The 17,045-nt window shown below is 37.3% G+C and overlaps 1 protein-coding gene across 20 annotated transcripts in view; it reads right to left on the minus strand.

Moving 5' to 3' along the window:
* Positions 1–17,045, minus strand: part of LMO7 (LIM domain 7) — a 192,942-nt gene that overhangs the window by 109,992 nt on the left and 65,905 nt on the right. For all 20 annotated transcript variants that reach the window (XM_053897305.1, XM_053897562.1, XM_053897832.1 and 17 more), the window contains exons 2-3: positions 14,701–14,771; positions 950–1,019 (exon numbers count right to left, since the gene is read on the minus strand). In XM_053897305.1, coding sequence (XP_053753280.1) covers positions 950–1,019; positions 14,701–14,771 — 141 coding nt within the window. The remainder of the gene's footprint in view (positions 1–949; positions 1,020–14,700; positions 14,772–17,045) is intronic.

Here is a 17,045-nt window from a genome sequence, read left to right on the forward strand (position 1 = left end):
CAGGGGAGGAGCAGAGAGAGAGGGAGACACAGAATCTGAAGCAGGCTCCAGGCTCTGAGCTGTCAGCATAGAGCCCGATGCAGGGCTCGAACTCACAGACTGCAAGATCATGACCTAAGCTGAAGTCAGATACTTAACTGACTGAGTCACCCAGTGCCCCATAAAATTAGTTTTGTTAAACTGACTTCTATGATCAGCCTTGAATCTTAGGAGTTGCTAACATTTTGAAAATAACCCATCATGTGTACTTAATTATAAATTATTTCTTTCAAAGATACAGCCCCACCTTGTTATTGGTCTTTCAATTATTATTGACCCACCAGAGTATCTATGTAATGACAGTGTAGGGTATTTTTCACACACAGAATCTAAATGTAAAGCTAGAAGGAATCTAAAGACTTATCCCATAGTTGTTTCATGGGTAGTATTACTGAGGCAAAGAAGACAGTGACCTACCCAATATCACACAGAACACTGGTAGGAAATCTACTATATAAAGCAAAAGTGTTGGAAATACACTCCAAGATCTAAGTGTGCTAAGTGAGAGTCATCCTTAAGCAGAAGCAACAGATATGTAACAACTGGTGAACATCTACAGTTTCCCTAAACTGTGGTCAACTAGCGAACAAAGTATGCAGGGCTGAACTTCAGAAAGAACATGATCATAAACAATGCAATCTGTGGAAGAAATAAGCCAAGAAAGGGGATGTACGAAGTTTGAGGGCACAAAAAGCAAAGCAAACAAAAAGTAGAAAAATAAAAGCCTCCTGGTTGAAGGGAAAGGAAAGAACTAAAGGTATAAGGAGAACGTCACTAAAAACACTTTTCTTGAGCAAAAAACTCCAAACCTAATTTCTATGATAGTTCCAGATAAGAGTACCGGTCTATACCCATCTTTTTACACTTCAAAAACAAAGAAATCTAGTTTTGAAGATAATTTTTTACTTACCAAACCTGCTATTGGTGTGGACAGTCTATTAATCTTCTTAATGACACCAGGTTTAAGTTTATTAATCAAACTGAAAATAAAGAAATAACACATGCAATTACAAGAATGCCAATATCAGTTTAGTATTCAATCATGTATGTCACTACTCCATCCCCCACATGTGATTCAGAGCCAAGAGCCCAATAAAAGGCAAACAACCAAGAAAACAAGTCAAGAAACACAGTAGGAAGAACGGCACAGCAAACAATAGTAAGTATCTTCTTAGACCATACAGACACTATCTTCAAAGCCATGTCCCTAAAAATAGTTCCACATTTATTAAAGGTAACATTTGATTCTGTTCCAAGAGGCAGTGTAAGAATCTCTTTCATTATAATTTAGTTCTCTTGGACCTAAGAATAATTTTTTCTATCAATCATATTATTTTTTTCTCAAACTGATCTTTATTTTGAAAAGTAGATTCGAACCATATAATTTTGCCAGAGTTATAACATACAATATTAGTTTTAGTTGTGTAACATAGTGATTTGACATTTATATACACTATGAAATGATCACCATTATCAGTCTAGTTACCATCTGTCCTCATACAAAATGTTTATAATATAATTGGCTATATTCCCTATGCCATATTTTACACCTCCATGACTTTATTTTATAACCAGAGTTTATACCTCTTAATCCCCTGCACCTACTTCACCCATTTTCCCTATCCCTCTCCTCTGGCAACTACCAGTTTGTTCTCTGTATTTATGAATCGATTTCTGTTTGTTTGCTCTGCTTGGTTTTTTAGATTCTACATGTAAATGAAATCATGCAGCATTTGTCTTTCCGTCTGATTTATTTCACTTAAGCATAAGACCCTGTAAGTCCATCCATGTTGTCACAAATGTATTTTGCCAGATTTAAAGGGTCAGTGGAACTCATCCAAATGGCCAGCAAGTTCTCATTGTTAACTCTTTCAAATATGTGACCAACTGCTTTGTTACCATAGCAGAATGACTGGATAAATATTAAATGTGCCAGAACTCCCCCAAACAAGGCAACAGTTACCTCAGAATCTAATACTGAACACATTTAAGTTGCTATGACAGAATCTGCAAAGATATGTATAAGTAGCTACATTCCAGAACAACAAAAAAAGAAGCCATCTTTAAAAACTATAACTTAAGAGTACAATTTTTGGTTCTAAATGTAGTTCTCATCAATTGTATGTTATTTGTTGTTGTTGTTTTTCACCAATACAGTGTTAAGCCATGTAGAAATTTAATACTATAGTAATGCTTTTCTACTAATGCTAGCTTGGGTAATTAATCATTAGTCACTGTCAGAAAACAGCAATTTAAAACAGTGATTTTCCTATTCAATAATCTGGGTACAAAAAGCAATTCTTTATTCTGTAAACAGAGCTGCAAAAGGAAAGCAGATATAGGAGAAAGAATCAAACATTCTTAATTTACTGGTCTCCTCTTCACAATGGGCAACAGAAAAAAAAAAATCTGACACTTGTGGAATGTCACTCCTTCAACATTCCAGAGATTTATATATACACTTGAATGTGCTAAAAATAAAGAAGACAAAAGTCTCAACTTAATAACCTTCAGAATGCTGTTCAACAGGAATCAAAATTACAAAACAATGGCTTATGAAGATTTAGTCTGGTGAGCTGTTTTCTGTTTTCCTAGTTTCTTCACACAAAGATCTTTAGACAATATACATAATAAAATCACCCCCTCAACTTCAAGCATTTTCTAGAACTGTTACTCTTTGATTCCTAATTTCTTATTTGCACAAAGAAAGCCATGTAGGAAGGAAGGCTTTCTCCCTTCATAGCTGAATTATTTTTCTTTAATCACTAGCTGAGGAGCTAGAAAAGAAGTTGAACAGGTTTATAAGAAATGACAGTTCCAAATTAATTCTTCTAGCTGTTCCCTATTAACCAGGTATTTATTAAATTCTATTACCAGTGGCATCTTGCAATGCATAGAAGAACTAATAAATGCAACATTGCTTAATAGGAACATTATTCTGGCATAGTATAAATCAAGAAATTCATAGACTTGTTGGCCATTAACTTGGCAGTGACTTTCCTGCAGTAACTTGGATCTTAAAATGTAACCCTATGGTGGTGTAAAAAGTTAAAGACTAAAATGAGCTGGGTCAACTTATCAAATGTCAGGAAAGCCTAGCATCAGTTGTCTTCATTAGCAGAAGAATGTCATAAAGTCTTCCTCCACCCATTTGAGTCACTGATGACTTTGGCCAGATCACTGTATTTACCTGTTTACTTCATTTATCATTCTTATATTACAGTGTTAGTAACATCACAAGCATTTTTAAAAAACAGTTTCTGGAATGAATAATAACACGGCCTACATTCAATTTAGTCAGCAAAAGGAAGTAAGGGATGGAAGTAAAGAAACAGCACAGTTAAATGATGTCTCCCAAAAATGAGTTGACTCCTCCCTCATCAGAAGATCCCACAGCTATTACCTAGAAGCAACACACAGCACAGTGGATTAGCTTCTTTCTTGACTCCTGAGTCTCCTAGCACGTGTAGAAACATGGAAATAGCCACCAGGCAAAAACAACACTCCGCATAACATACAAACGACCTTCTAAAAGTTGCGTCACTAGGAGAAAACATTGTTTTATTTTGTCAAATGTTAAAATGGTATTTGTTCTAAGGACTAGAGTATGGAGAAAACGCACATATGGTTTTGGCAAAAACTGAACATCCAATCAGATTGTGAATCATGAATACTTATTTTCATATACAATTAAAGGAAAAACTTTTAGGATATTTCTTCTAGGGAGAAACATAGATTTCATTAAATCTAAACTTCTGTGAAATTAAACAAAATTTTTTTTAACGTTGATTCATTTTTGAGAGACGGAGACAAAGCGTGAGCTGGAGTGAGACAGAGAGAAAGGGAGACACAGAATCTGAAGAAGGCTCCAGGTCTGAGCTGTCAGTGCAGAGCCTGGTGCGGGGCTCAAACCAACAAACCATGAGATCATGACCTGAGGTGACGTCAATGCTTAACCAACTGAGCCACTCGGGTGACCCTAAACTTCTGTGAAATTTAAGGATATCTAAAAAAAGAGGGGTAGAGTCTTAACATCAAATCAAATAAAAAAGCCACACTAGGGAGATACTACTCTCTTTTACAAATAGAACTTCTTTGCATAATAAAGTTTCCACAGGGCACCTGGGTAGTTCCTTGGTTAAGCATCCAACTCTTGGGTTTGGCTCAGGTCATGAACTCAGGATTTGTGAGATCGAGCCCCGCATCAGGCTCTGTGCTGACCACACGGAGCCTGCTTGGGATTCTTGCTCTCCCTCTCTCTCTGCCCTCTCTTTCTCTCTCAAAATAAATAAATAAACTTAAAAAAAGAAGGGTTCTTGGGGCACCTGGGTGGCTCAGTCGGTTAAGCGGCCGACTTCAGCTCAGGTCATGATCTCATGGTCTGTGAGTTCGAGCCCCGCGTCGGGCTCTGTGCTGACAGCTCAGAGTCTGGACCCTGTTTCAGATTCTGTGTCTCCCTCTCTCTGACCCTCCCCCGTTCATGCTCTGTCTCTCTCTGTCTCAAAAATAAATAAATGTTTAAAAAAAAATGCTTCAAAAAAAAAAAAAAGAAGGGTTCTTCAATTACACATGTGAAATTCAAACAGGCAACACTCACTTCTGGTCACTGGCTCTATTTAAGAATCATATAACATGATAATCTTCCAGATGGCCTCTGTGCACAAGGAACTAAAGGCAGTCAAGGGACCATTTTAACTGCCTGCAAGCAGACCATTCCTCTAATCCTACGCAGAATTATACCTCTACTCCCCCAAGTCTTCCCTCAGGCCATGGCATAAATCTGATTATGTGCTTTTTAGCACATCAGAGGTTTGCTCTTTTGGTTAAGATTAAAACCGGGACAGAAAACACCTAGTCATTTGCTACCTCCTGTGGTAGACCACATTGGCTAAAGCCTGCAACCCCTCTCCCTCAGCTCATCCCTGTACTGTCGTCTACTTCTTTTTCTTCTCTTCTCCAAAACATCCTGCCCACTCCCTCCGAGAGAGAGAGCTGAGTTACATAACAGATTCTAGAAAGCTGTCTCTGTTCTGCAACTTTGTCACCAGTGAATGTGACCTGACTTTAAATATAACACCAGGAAAACTGTACATAAAGTTCAATGTAACATCTAGCTTGGTTATAAACAGTTTTAATGACAGCTAGAACTTGGTGTTCTTAGTCTCCAGAAACTAGTTCTAAATGCCAAACCTTATTTTCCCCTTTACCAGAAAGCCCTTAAGTAGAGGTGGAAAATTGAGAGACATGTTTCAACTTCCTATTTCCAAAGATGTTTTTTCTAAATGCACTAGAGACACTGACCTCAAACAGCATATCAATACATTGAGAGTGAACTTGCTAACCTATGGTCAGTCAGTCGCACATACATATTTCTATTATCTTTCTGTTGACTACATTTTCTAAATATCTACCCCCACATTAGTGAAATTTTCCTATTGATAAATTTTTAGAAGACAAAATAAAAATATTATATATTTCCTTACAAATTAAAGGACAATGACTTTTGTTTTATCTGCTATTTGGCACATTTTTATTTGCCTAGTTTGTTCTAGATGCAAACTCTGGCAACAAACATTTGAATGCTTACTAAAGACAGAGCACTGTGCTAAGGAGACAGTGAAGATATCAAGTACAAGGACATTCTCTCATTGCCAACATCTGGCACTTAGCAAGGTACCTGGTATTGTGAAGGTGCTTTAAAAATGTCTGCAAAAACCCACTAACTTTTAATACAGATATTTTTCTGTGGTTGAAAACCTCTCTGTTCTTTACAAAGATAAATTTAGAAAAAATTTACCTTTAGTTTCACTCAAATGTGAGAAATGGTTTTTGGCTTTTCCCAAAAAGGACACCTGCCCTCTGTTAGGTTTTCTGTTGCCAGACAAATCAAACCTTGATGTTGGTTCCCAATTGTCAAATGTTGATCAAGAGAATAAACTCTCTATCAGATATATTACTTTGGGCAGGTTATCCTAAATAAATTTCTAACTAATATTTTTCATTAATTACCTCCATCTAAATTCATAAGCTATAATATCTTTAAAAGAAAAACCACACTGAGAAGTTAGTGATCACATTTCCTTGGGTAAAGTGATAAGCATATGTAATTTAAAATTTTAAAGTTTAGGGATGCCTGGGTGGCTCAGCTGGTGTTAGGCATCTGACTTCGGCTCAGGTCATGATTTCACAGTTTGTGGGTTCGAGCCCCATGTCAGGCTTTGTGATGACAGCTCGGAGCCTGGAGCCTGCTTCAAATTCTGTGTGGGATACATGGTGGGATCCCTCAGGGTGGGATATACGGTCTCTCTCTCTCTCTCTCTCTGCCCCACCCCTGCATGCACTCTGTCTCTGTCTCCAAAAATGAATAAACGTCAAACAAAATAAATTTAACTTTAAAAGCATGCAATATACACAGTATGGTCACCTTAATATTTTCAAAGACTGGTAGTAAAATAAATCTCAGTTTAATTTCTAGAATTCCTATGGTAGTAACTTTGAATATGGCTGAGTTAGAATACAACACAAATAGTTAACAATAAATGCAAAGATGGGAAAGTGTAAGAGCAACAAATCAGTATCAATACACCTGATAATTATAATTTTATTATGATAGGACCTTCTTATTTAGCCTTATTGTTATGCGCAAAGGATCTCTGAAGTGAGTCAAGAAAAGCTTGAGCGGTTTGACAGCAGATTTCCCTTATTTTAAGCAGCCTTGACAGTTATAGCACTAACAGATAGATATCGCTGGGTGATGAGACATGTCCCAGAGCAAGGGCGCTCTGAGCTCCTGTCCTGGTTCTTGCGTTTACCATTAAGTAACATCTCTAAAGTCCTCTCCACCCCTTCATGTAAATGACAGTGATTCGCTCTTCTCTTGTGGGAGGGACTTGGGTTCGCTCCAATATTCGCCATCATGAAAATGCTTCCAATGCAGGTCTGTGTGCAATACCTTCGCCTGTGCTCCTTACCGTTTCTTATGTTCTGTTTCTAAAAATAAACTCATCAACGCTTTTGATACATGTCTGGAAAGGAATTTGACAATGTGAATCAATTTACTTTTGCACCAGAAGGCAGTGCTCGTGTGCTCACCTCACGGTGGGATACAGCAGCACCTTCCTCTGCGCTGAGTTCAGCTCCCTGCTACATGATCTTCCACAGAGCTGCATCCTTCACAACCACACTCTTAAGGCATGCACAACATTTCCCCAACTTTATCTATCACATTATAGATATTTAAGTTGTTTTTGATATTTTCCACTATGAAGAAGCTTTATACGTATTTTCCCCATCTTGCAGTCTTTTTCTTTATGATTCCCAAAAGCAAGGATTATTGAGAAAAGTCTTATAATTTGTATGGTAAGTAAATACATGTTCATATTAATTTAAAAACTAGCACATAATTACTTTGATAGATATTGCCACATTGCTTTTTAGAACTGAACCAGCTTATATTCAATTGGGCATTTTGAGTATATACCATTTCACCATAATATGCCAACATTTTGTAAGATTTCAAATTATTTACTGGCTTCGATTAGAAAATAGTATCTTGTGGGGCACCTGGGTGGCTCAGTCAGTTAAGCATCAGACTTCAGCTCAGGTCATGATCTCATGGTTTGGGAGTTCAAGCCCTGTGTCAGGCTCTGCACTGACAGTGAGGAACCTGCATGGGATGCTTTCTCTCTCCCTCTCTGCCCTTCCCCAACCTGTGCTTTCTCTCTCTCTCAAAATAAATGAATAATCTTTAAAACACACACGCGCGCGCACACACACACACACACACACATATAGTATCTTCTTTTAGCACAATTATTTACTAATGAAGGCAGAGATTTTACTGTTTATTTCCAGTAGTATTTCTTCATTTGTAAAGTATTTAGTCACATCCTTTGCTTATTTGTCTATTAAGGTTTTCAAATGTATATCTCACCAATTTATTTGATTAATGATTAAGTCATTTTGCTTCATACATTTTTCTCAGAATGTTATTTGTCAGAATAACTATTTACATCTAGTTTTAAATCTATTTTTTGTTCTTATTTCCTCATTCCTTCAAAGGTTAGAATTTTAAACTGCCTCCAAAGATTTTAACTCTAAAATTTTATTTTTTCACCTTTTTATTATCTTAATCTAGGATATTTGGTGGGTTAATAAATTCATTCTTAACCAATTATTTATCCCAATACAATGAATTGAGTGATTCATCTGTTCTCCATGTTTTCATATCTCCTTTATCACAAATATCTATGGGTAAGAATGTATTTTGCATCCTGCCCCTATATTAATATGTACACTTATATATTTTTTTAACGTTTATTCATTTTTGAGAGACAAAGAGAGATGGAGTGAGCAGGAGAGGGGCAGAGAGAGAGGGAGACACAGAATCTGAAGCAGGCTCCAGGCTCTGCGCTGACAGGCTGACAGCAATGAGCCTGATGTGGGGCTTGAACCCACGAACTGTGAGACCATGACCTGAGCCAAAGTTGGACACTTACCCGACTGAGCCACCCAGGCGCCCCAGTATGTATATTTATAAAGCAACCCATAATTTTTAATTACTCTGCACGTTTGTCACATGTTCCTATGTTGGGACAACCTCATTTCGCAGAAACTTTTACTTTTAGAATTTTTTCTATTCTCACCTGTTTATTCTTCCATGTGAATGTTAAAATAATACTCATTAAGAAATGCCTGACTAGGGCCGTTGGGTGGCTCAGTTGGTTGAGCATCAGACTTCGGCTCAGGTCATAATCTCACAGTTTGTAAGTTTGAGCTCTGTGTAGGGCTCCCTGCTGTCAGCATAGAGCCCACTTTGGATCCTTTGTTCCCCCTCTCTCTGCCCCTCCCCTACTCACACTCTCTCTCAAAGATAAACTTTAAAAAATTAAAAAAAAAAATCCTGGCTAGATTTAATATGAGTATTGGACTAAAATTATAAATTAACTGACATCTATTACCCTATGTAGAAATATAATTATCATTTCATTTCTTAAATCTTAGAGTTTACCATTACATTTTCAACATCCAAGATGAAAGTCTCACACATTTCTCTACAGTAAACAGTGTTCTAAACTTTGTCACTATTGCTTTTGTCACCTTAGATCTCACCTAATTTTCTGATGATTGTCAGTATATAAAAATTTTAGAGATTCTCTCATATAAGGAAATTGTTCTACTTTTAATTAATGTGACACCATTATATATTTGTTCTTTTTACAATATCCATTATTTAATTTAGTTCTCAATACACTGACTAGGATTATTGTACTTTGTATATTTAATGGCCAACACACTGTTTTCCATGTGCCTACCTACGTAACTTTATTACAATAAAACTGACTTCAGGAATAACTTCTTACTGATCAACTTTAATAAAATTGCTTACATCTCATACATCTAAGCATACATACTACTTCCTTTTATTTTTAGTAAACCATCATTCTCATTTCTCTCCAGAGGTCTTACCACTGAAATGCCGTATGTTCTGCTCTCAGTAATTATATTTATGGTGGAAAAATCCTGTAGATGATGCATGCTCGTTCATGAAACAGGACTGAAGCTTTCTAACTTCAAGTTTGAGGCCACAATACAAAAAACCCTCTGCAAAATTTGCAGTGAGTCCGTATAATATGATTACTATAACAGAAGTGAATTTTTTAAAATTTTTTAATGTTTTTTTTGAGAGAGAGACAGAGAGACAGAGAGACAGAGCGTGAGTGGGGCAGGAGCAGAGAGAGAGGGAGACACAGAATCTAAAGCAGGCTCCAGGCTCCGAGCTATCAGCACAGAACCCAAGGCGGGGCTTGAACCCACAAACCACGAAATCATGACCCGAGCCGAAGTCAAACGCTCAACCAACTGAACCACCCAGGCGCCCCAGAAGTGCATTTTTAAATTGATGTTTAATAAGCTAGGCTTTAACTTAACAAACTATTTTCTTAAAATAATGTTTTGTTATATATAGATAACGAATTACAAAAAAAATGGATTGTGAATCTTAAAAAGAGAACACATTGGCAATCATTAATTACTGCCATGAAGATAAAGCAGTTTAAAATTTTTCAATTGTCTTTATGAACTTGAACATTTGCATCTTTACCTACTGCTAGCTTATCAAACAATATAGAAACTTCAAACAAGTGAAGTGAAGAAAAATCGTTTTATTACTTAAATTATAAATGGCTATAATATGGATGAGAATCAATGGATAGTGTTGGCATGCTAGAGAGCTCTGTGGAAGCAAGTGTCCTCTTCAGAAAATTCAAAACCAGAAATAACTCTAAGAAAAAGTCTTTATTATTAAAGAAGGGCCTCTGGGCTTCACATGGAACACTGCATAGAAGCCCAAAGGCCCACTGATGTCACTGTCATTCAATGTGTTACGGTCTCCAACCCTAACAAAAGACAGTGCTCTCTTGTGTGAATGAGAAGTGACAAAGTTCTTTACCTTGCCCTATGTCTTAGAACAATCAACTGAGTATCCCATAGAAAATTAATAGGATTTTTTTTTAATGAACCTTCTCCTTCTATTGAATGCATCTTTAACAAAACATCATGTTACTTTTAGGTAGACAGTGTAGTGGTCACATGACAGACATAAATAGAAACAAGATGTCTCAAACCAAACGGGTGAACATCTTGATTCACTCTTTCCAAACTGCAAGCCATGGAAAGAAGGCCTGGTAACAATGTGAGAAGAGTTTTCTCAATCATTTGAGCCAAGTTCAAAGAGATATAAACTTCTGGGGCATGCCTGATTTGAGATAGAGCAAAGACTGGCAATGTTCCAGGGATGGGAAATAAAACTGACTAACCAGAGACACACCCAATAAAATTATCTTCAAATGATCTTACTTCATAAAGAGAATAAAGAATGTTTTCATTTTAGTATTTCCAAGATTGCTATCATAAGATGAGTAACTGTGAAATTACTAACTCATATCACTAGCTATATATGCCTCTACCAAATATGTTTAGAGAAGAGAAATAATTCTGCTAGAACCACAGAGCAAGAGAGGCTATGGATATTTATGTAGGTGGCAAATCTCATATTTTTAAAAATATATAGTAAGGTAGTCCTCATGAACACTAATAAACACTGAACTTAGGGGACTAATTATTCCCCTAATGAATACTATCAATAAATAACAAAGAGTTGAAGCCACTTTACAGACTCTTGTCAATCCTTTTACTAATTGGAAAAATTCCCAAATTAGATTTTGTTTCCATCTCACTGTTTAGTAAAGCCAAGAGAGATTACATGTCTAGGGTATACAGTAAAAGAATTACTACAACAGGCTTTAACCAGGACAGTATTCTTTAGCCCTCAGCTCAATTAGATCTCACAGTCAGTAAACACTAAATGATACTAAAATGATTAACAGGCGATACTAACTTCAATAGTCAATCAGATTTAGGGGCACATTATCCTCATTACTCAGGTGTCTATCTCGTCTGAAGCCTCAGCACAGAGTTTATGCCCAATTTAGACGATCTGAAATGTCAGAACACTGCCAGTTGGGTGGAAGCTATAAATAAGCTCACTTCCTCTAACTCTTGACTTTGATATTTCAGAATCCAGCCCAAAAAGGATAACTGCAACTAATGAATAAAAGACTGCTGAAATTAGATGAAGTAATAACAAAACTCTAATGACAATAATGAACTAGGATGCCTGGAGATTTTTAATAGGCAACAAGCAGATCCTATATTTCACATGAATCCATTTTTCTGGCAGTGAACCAAGCAGAAGTCAGCCTTCTTCTGTAAGAAAATGAATTAGAATTTTAAAATATCCTAATCATATTTCAGCTAACACTTGAAATCTCTTATGGGTAAAATATTCTCAAAGCTTACTATATTTACCATTAATTTAAGAGTCAGGACTTCTAATACTAGACTCTGAACAGCGGATTTTGCTTTCCTCATAGGCATTATAACTCAGGTGGAGGTGATCAAACAGTGATCCCTGCTTAATCATTTCACAGACCAACCAGATAGGCTTTTCTTATTTACGGATTTATACAGAATATAGTTACCTAGGCTTCCCCCCCCCCCCCCCAGGATTACACCTTTTAGATTAAATGCTTCATTGACCAGTGGCTGTAAGCAATGTGACTCACAATTAAGAGAAAGATTTTTTTTAACACAAACATGCAATACTTTGATGTCCCTCAATAAACTACAATTGCTGATTACCACAGCTTAATATTTACTTAACGCTACTTTTGGAAAACATTCATTTGAAGAATACTGGGCCCCAAACACATTGATTAGACTTCTCTGGTAATGCACAAAACCCCCAACTGGTGTTATTCCAGCTAGGAAACAATCTGAGAGTGACTTTTGGAAGTTGTGAATTAAAGTGACTTTTTTAAAGCCAATAGATCTCTAAACATGCATCCAAATGTTTGCTGTGTTTAATCTAATAATACCGCTTGTGGTCCAAACAGTTTTTCATCAACTCTGCATATCCTCAGTGGTAACAATATGCTCATCCTCTCAGATTGGGTATAGTTTTTAGAAATCACCTCAAATCATTCAGGGACCAGTTGGTGCATAAATTGCATTTTAAATTAAAAACTCTAAGAGTCTCTCAAGCATGTTTAATGACCTTGTTATGCAGGCAATGCCCCAAAAGGAGGAACCCTAAAAAGGATTTAAGTAATAGCTCATCACTGGTAGTATAAACCTACAAAGTGACTTCTTTGAAAAGATCACCAGAGCGCCTGGGTGGCTTAGTCGGTTGAGCATCCAACTTCAGCTCAGGCTATGGTCTCATGGTTCATGAGTTCTAGCCCCACACTGGGGTCTGTGCTGACAGCTTGGAGCCTGGAGCCTGCTTTGAATCCTGTGTCTCCCTCTCTCCCTGCCCCTCCCCTGCTCACTCTCGCTCTCTTTCTCTCTCTCTCTCAAAAATAAATAAACATTAAAAAAAAATTTTTTTTAAGATCATTTGTTTGGGCTAAATGCTCTCACATCTCTACAAACCATTCAGTACTTCATAGGCACACTTCCTACCTAATGCTTATCCTGACTTGTGGAGCTTACAACGGACAAAGTTATTTCACTGCAAACCTCTAGATAGTCCATACTCCTAGCTAGGGTAGCTTTAAGATCACATACATCTAACCATCATTTCCCCCCTCCATTTTCTGAATGAGTTAGAACATATTTAAATTTTACAGTTTTCATTAATATAATTTCCTAACATTGGCCAATTAGAGTGACCACATGGTTTACAAGAATTAGTTTAAACATTATTTGGCAATGGCACTTCTAAATGTGACATCAGAAGAGGACAACTAACACCCCCTTAAACTTTATTTGGCCCTTCTTCATATGCCTGTTCTGCTGTGTATCAGGTAGAACCACATGAAATTGACATTTCTATAAGTCACAAATGCTTGAATATCAATAACTTCAGCTGGTTCAACTTAACAACATTGCTCTAAGACAAAAAAAAAAAAAGTGTGAACATCTATCAAAAGAGCTGATGAGATATAGGCTGTTATATACATGGCCATCTTCCTAGCAAGAACTTATATTTACGCAAAGTTTGATAGTTTATAAAAACCTTAATATATATATTATGGAACTTTGCAACTCTGTGAGTTAGGCAGATCAGATATGCTGATTTCCACTTCATGGATGAGAAAATAAGGCTCAGATGTTAAATCAATTGCTCAAATGTCCAAAAGTAATGGGGCAAGAAATCAAACCTAAGCCCTTTGACTCTTGATATTTGCTGCAGACAACCTTCCTTTAAAAGGATAATCTAAGTCATCTAAATACAAGTACATATACTCCCAGTGTTTGCTTTGGGACAGATTCCGTAAATACCGACGTGGTAAGTGTCTAGATTGGAGTACTTAAGCCCTTTCAAAAACGTGGGTGCATACTCAAGTACATTCTTATAATTTATTTGCTCACTTCTACAACCTGCAACCTCACCCAAGACTTCATCTTTACATCCCACAGTCCTACCTCTCCCTTACCCACAAAGGTCACATACCTGGCTAACTGCACTCTGATCCACAGAAGGACAAAGCAGTATACCAAACATATGATGTAGGCCTGATACCATCAATCACGCCAGAAGCGTAGTTTACTTATGATAACCAAAATCTTGGACACGATTTTCAACAATATATTAACTAAATGTGAATGGCCCATGCATAACTCAACGTGATTGCAGTAATGTAATGACTCCACTTAAAGCTTAAAAGAAAAATTTGCTACTGCTTATATTTGTTCTACAAGCATCACTCTTTATTGATGAAAAAAAGAAAAAACTTATATTAACTTCTAAGCCAGGCAATTCCATATGTTAGAATACTCAGAGTAAGGGAGAGCTGGTGCAATGTAATACAGCTTCCTCCTCAACCACCCACCCCTACTGGCCCATCAAGAAATAACAGAATCTTTCTTGTTTACTAATTTAAAATAATATATATTTCACCAATGCTATCTTTAGATGCAGAGACTGATAATCCCTTCCTGCTGTCTGGTACTGTAGGGGTATCAATTTGCAGAGATCAAATCTCACTTGTTACCAAGAAAACAGATCTGTGACTAAGGTGGCCATGATGACAACTCACAACACACACATACACACCTTTGCTTTTGAAGAATGTTTTCAGCGCTTTAAATACTTACTCACACAACAGAACACCATTCTCTAGAGAAGCTCGAAAATCCTTTGTCTCAAAATTCTTCTCTGTTACTGCCTGAAAGACAGATTTAGGTATTAATGTTCTCTCAATAGGGGTTAATACACAAGTCAAATTCAGCACAAGATTAATTAATATGCATCTAATGTTATACTTGAAAGAAGTGCATATATCACCAAAAGTCGTTCCATTTAGGAAATTACATGTAGTTTTAAGTTACAAAGAGAGAGATTAACCATTTTAGCATGAGCAAATATAAAAAGAAAAAAAAAACATAATGAGAGTTTTCTGTAATGTAACTATCTAATGGCTGATCACCAAAAGTTAGAAGCTAAATTTCCAGTATGTTTTCTGTAAAAATCCTATGGGCAACCTAGTTTACCAAGAATAAATAAAAATAGACTAAGATATAAACTTGAAATACCAACTATAGATGCATATCACTAATTTCAGTCCCATCCTTAAATTCCTCAAGTTTCATGGCAAAGCAAAACTGCAGAGGGCATGACTCTCCTGAAACAGATTTACGAAATGGTCCTGACTTGCATCATGAGCTCTTTACTGAAACATCGTAGGGAGAAGGCTATTAAATCCCAACACAGAGAGACAAAAGAAAGACATGGAAGATGGTACATATTTTAAACAGACAATTCCTCCCTTAAGGCTATAACATATGAACAGGCCACCTACAGTCACCACAACCAATGTTCCTTAGCGAAACCACCTGGAAAAATGTCTACAGATCTGGTCTCTTGAGGGTAGAGTAGTTGGGAGGAAAGTGGATCTTACAGAGGATATAGTAGCAGAGAAAATGGAGGCCACGGTGGGAAAAAGCTGGTCCAAGAACAACTCCCGAAACTGGCTCCCTAGCTAACGGTGCAGGAAGAGTATGCTACAATGGCAGTGATGCCAGCAGCCCTAGAGGTGCACCCGTCACCTGAAAGCAAGGGCCCTCACTCCACCTGCCACTGCAGGGGAAAATGCCATCTTGGAAATCTGACTCGGGAAGTCCCTAACCTTAAACCCTAAGTGAGCTATAAGGCTCCTGCTGTCCTTACCGCTGCTAGGTTTTCAGCCCACCTAGAGTCCCTGTGGAAAAATAGAAAAATGCCTTCCGCATCTTTTCCATAATGCCCAACATGGCTATAGCTAGACATATTATCCGTTAAATGCAAAACAAGTTGTTTTTAGAATAAAAGCTAGTTTCTCATAAGCTGGTTCTATAAATATGGATGGGAGCCTGGGCCAGGAGGTAATACGCTCAAACACGAGAAGTAGATCCTTTCCTATACACAGCATTAATCTACAGAAGGCTACATTGCTGCATGAATTAAACATGTGCTGAGTGTCTCTGTTACAGACACTCACCTGGATACTGGGTCGAGATCTAAAGAAAAAAAATGCAAGAAGCTCTTCCCTTAAAGACCTCACAGTCACATAAGTAAACACAAAGTATAAAAATGCAATAAAACATATCTAAACAGATTGATACATTCCTTTGGGGGGAAAACCTTAAGTGGCCCATGGATTATCCCAGGTACCCCATGCAGCACAAACTCTCTTGAATTTCCCCCAAATAGATCCAAGACAAACTCAAGATAAGCATTGATCCCAACCAGGAAAAACACAGTAACATCTCATTTATCTGAAAACTCCTCTCCAAAGCCAAAAAGGCATAAAAAAGTCCCAAGAACATCCAAAACGGATGTCAAAGTCTATTCTGTCTAGTCATAGGACAGCCCCTCAGAGCCACCAATACTTGATTATCCACCATTGACACAATCTGGTGATTGAGGTTCCCAAATTAACCCAGATTAGAAGCAGTAAGTTACAAGAAAGAAAGGTTGTTCGTACTGACACATGCATAGCAGTGAAGACAGTCAACAGTCCTGGATGGGGCCAATCAAGAGGGCATGGCAGCAAATGATGGAATGGAAAGAGAAAGGGCTCATGTCAGACAAAAGTATGTTCATATCCCACTTTCATTACCTAAGAGCTGTGTGACCTTAAGCAAGTTAAATAACCTTTCTGAACCCGTCTACTCATCTCAAACAAGGAAAATAGCACCTGCTTATTAGCTTATAATGGCCAAGAGGCTGTGCAATCAAATACTTGAGGGTAGCTAACAGCCATGAAGCTTAACCTCTTTACAGGCACTGACCTGCAAGTTAGCACTGTGACAACACACTCTGATAATTAACCCTCAAAGGAATATCTCTGCACCATACAGAAAGCTTAGTAACATTCAGAATATTAAGTAGAAATAATAAAACATACAGACATATTCAGAAAACCCAACCATCCAGAATGGTTTATTTCCCCACAAAGACT

The sequence above is a fragment of the Panthera pardus genome, unplaced genomic scaffold (genome assembly GCF_024362965.1).
Source record: "Panthera pardus isolate Hobbes unplaced genomic scaffold, ASM2436296v1 HiC_scaffold_1, whole genome shotgun sequence".
Taxonomy (NCBI): Eukaryota; Metazoa; Chordata; class Mammalia; order Carnivora; family Felidae; genus Panthera; species Panthera pardus.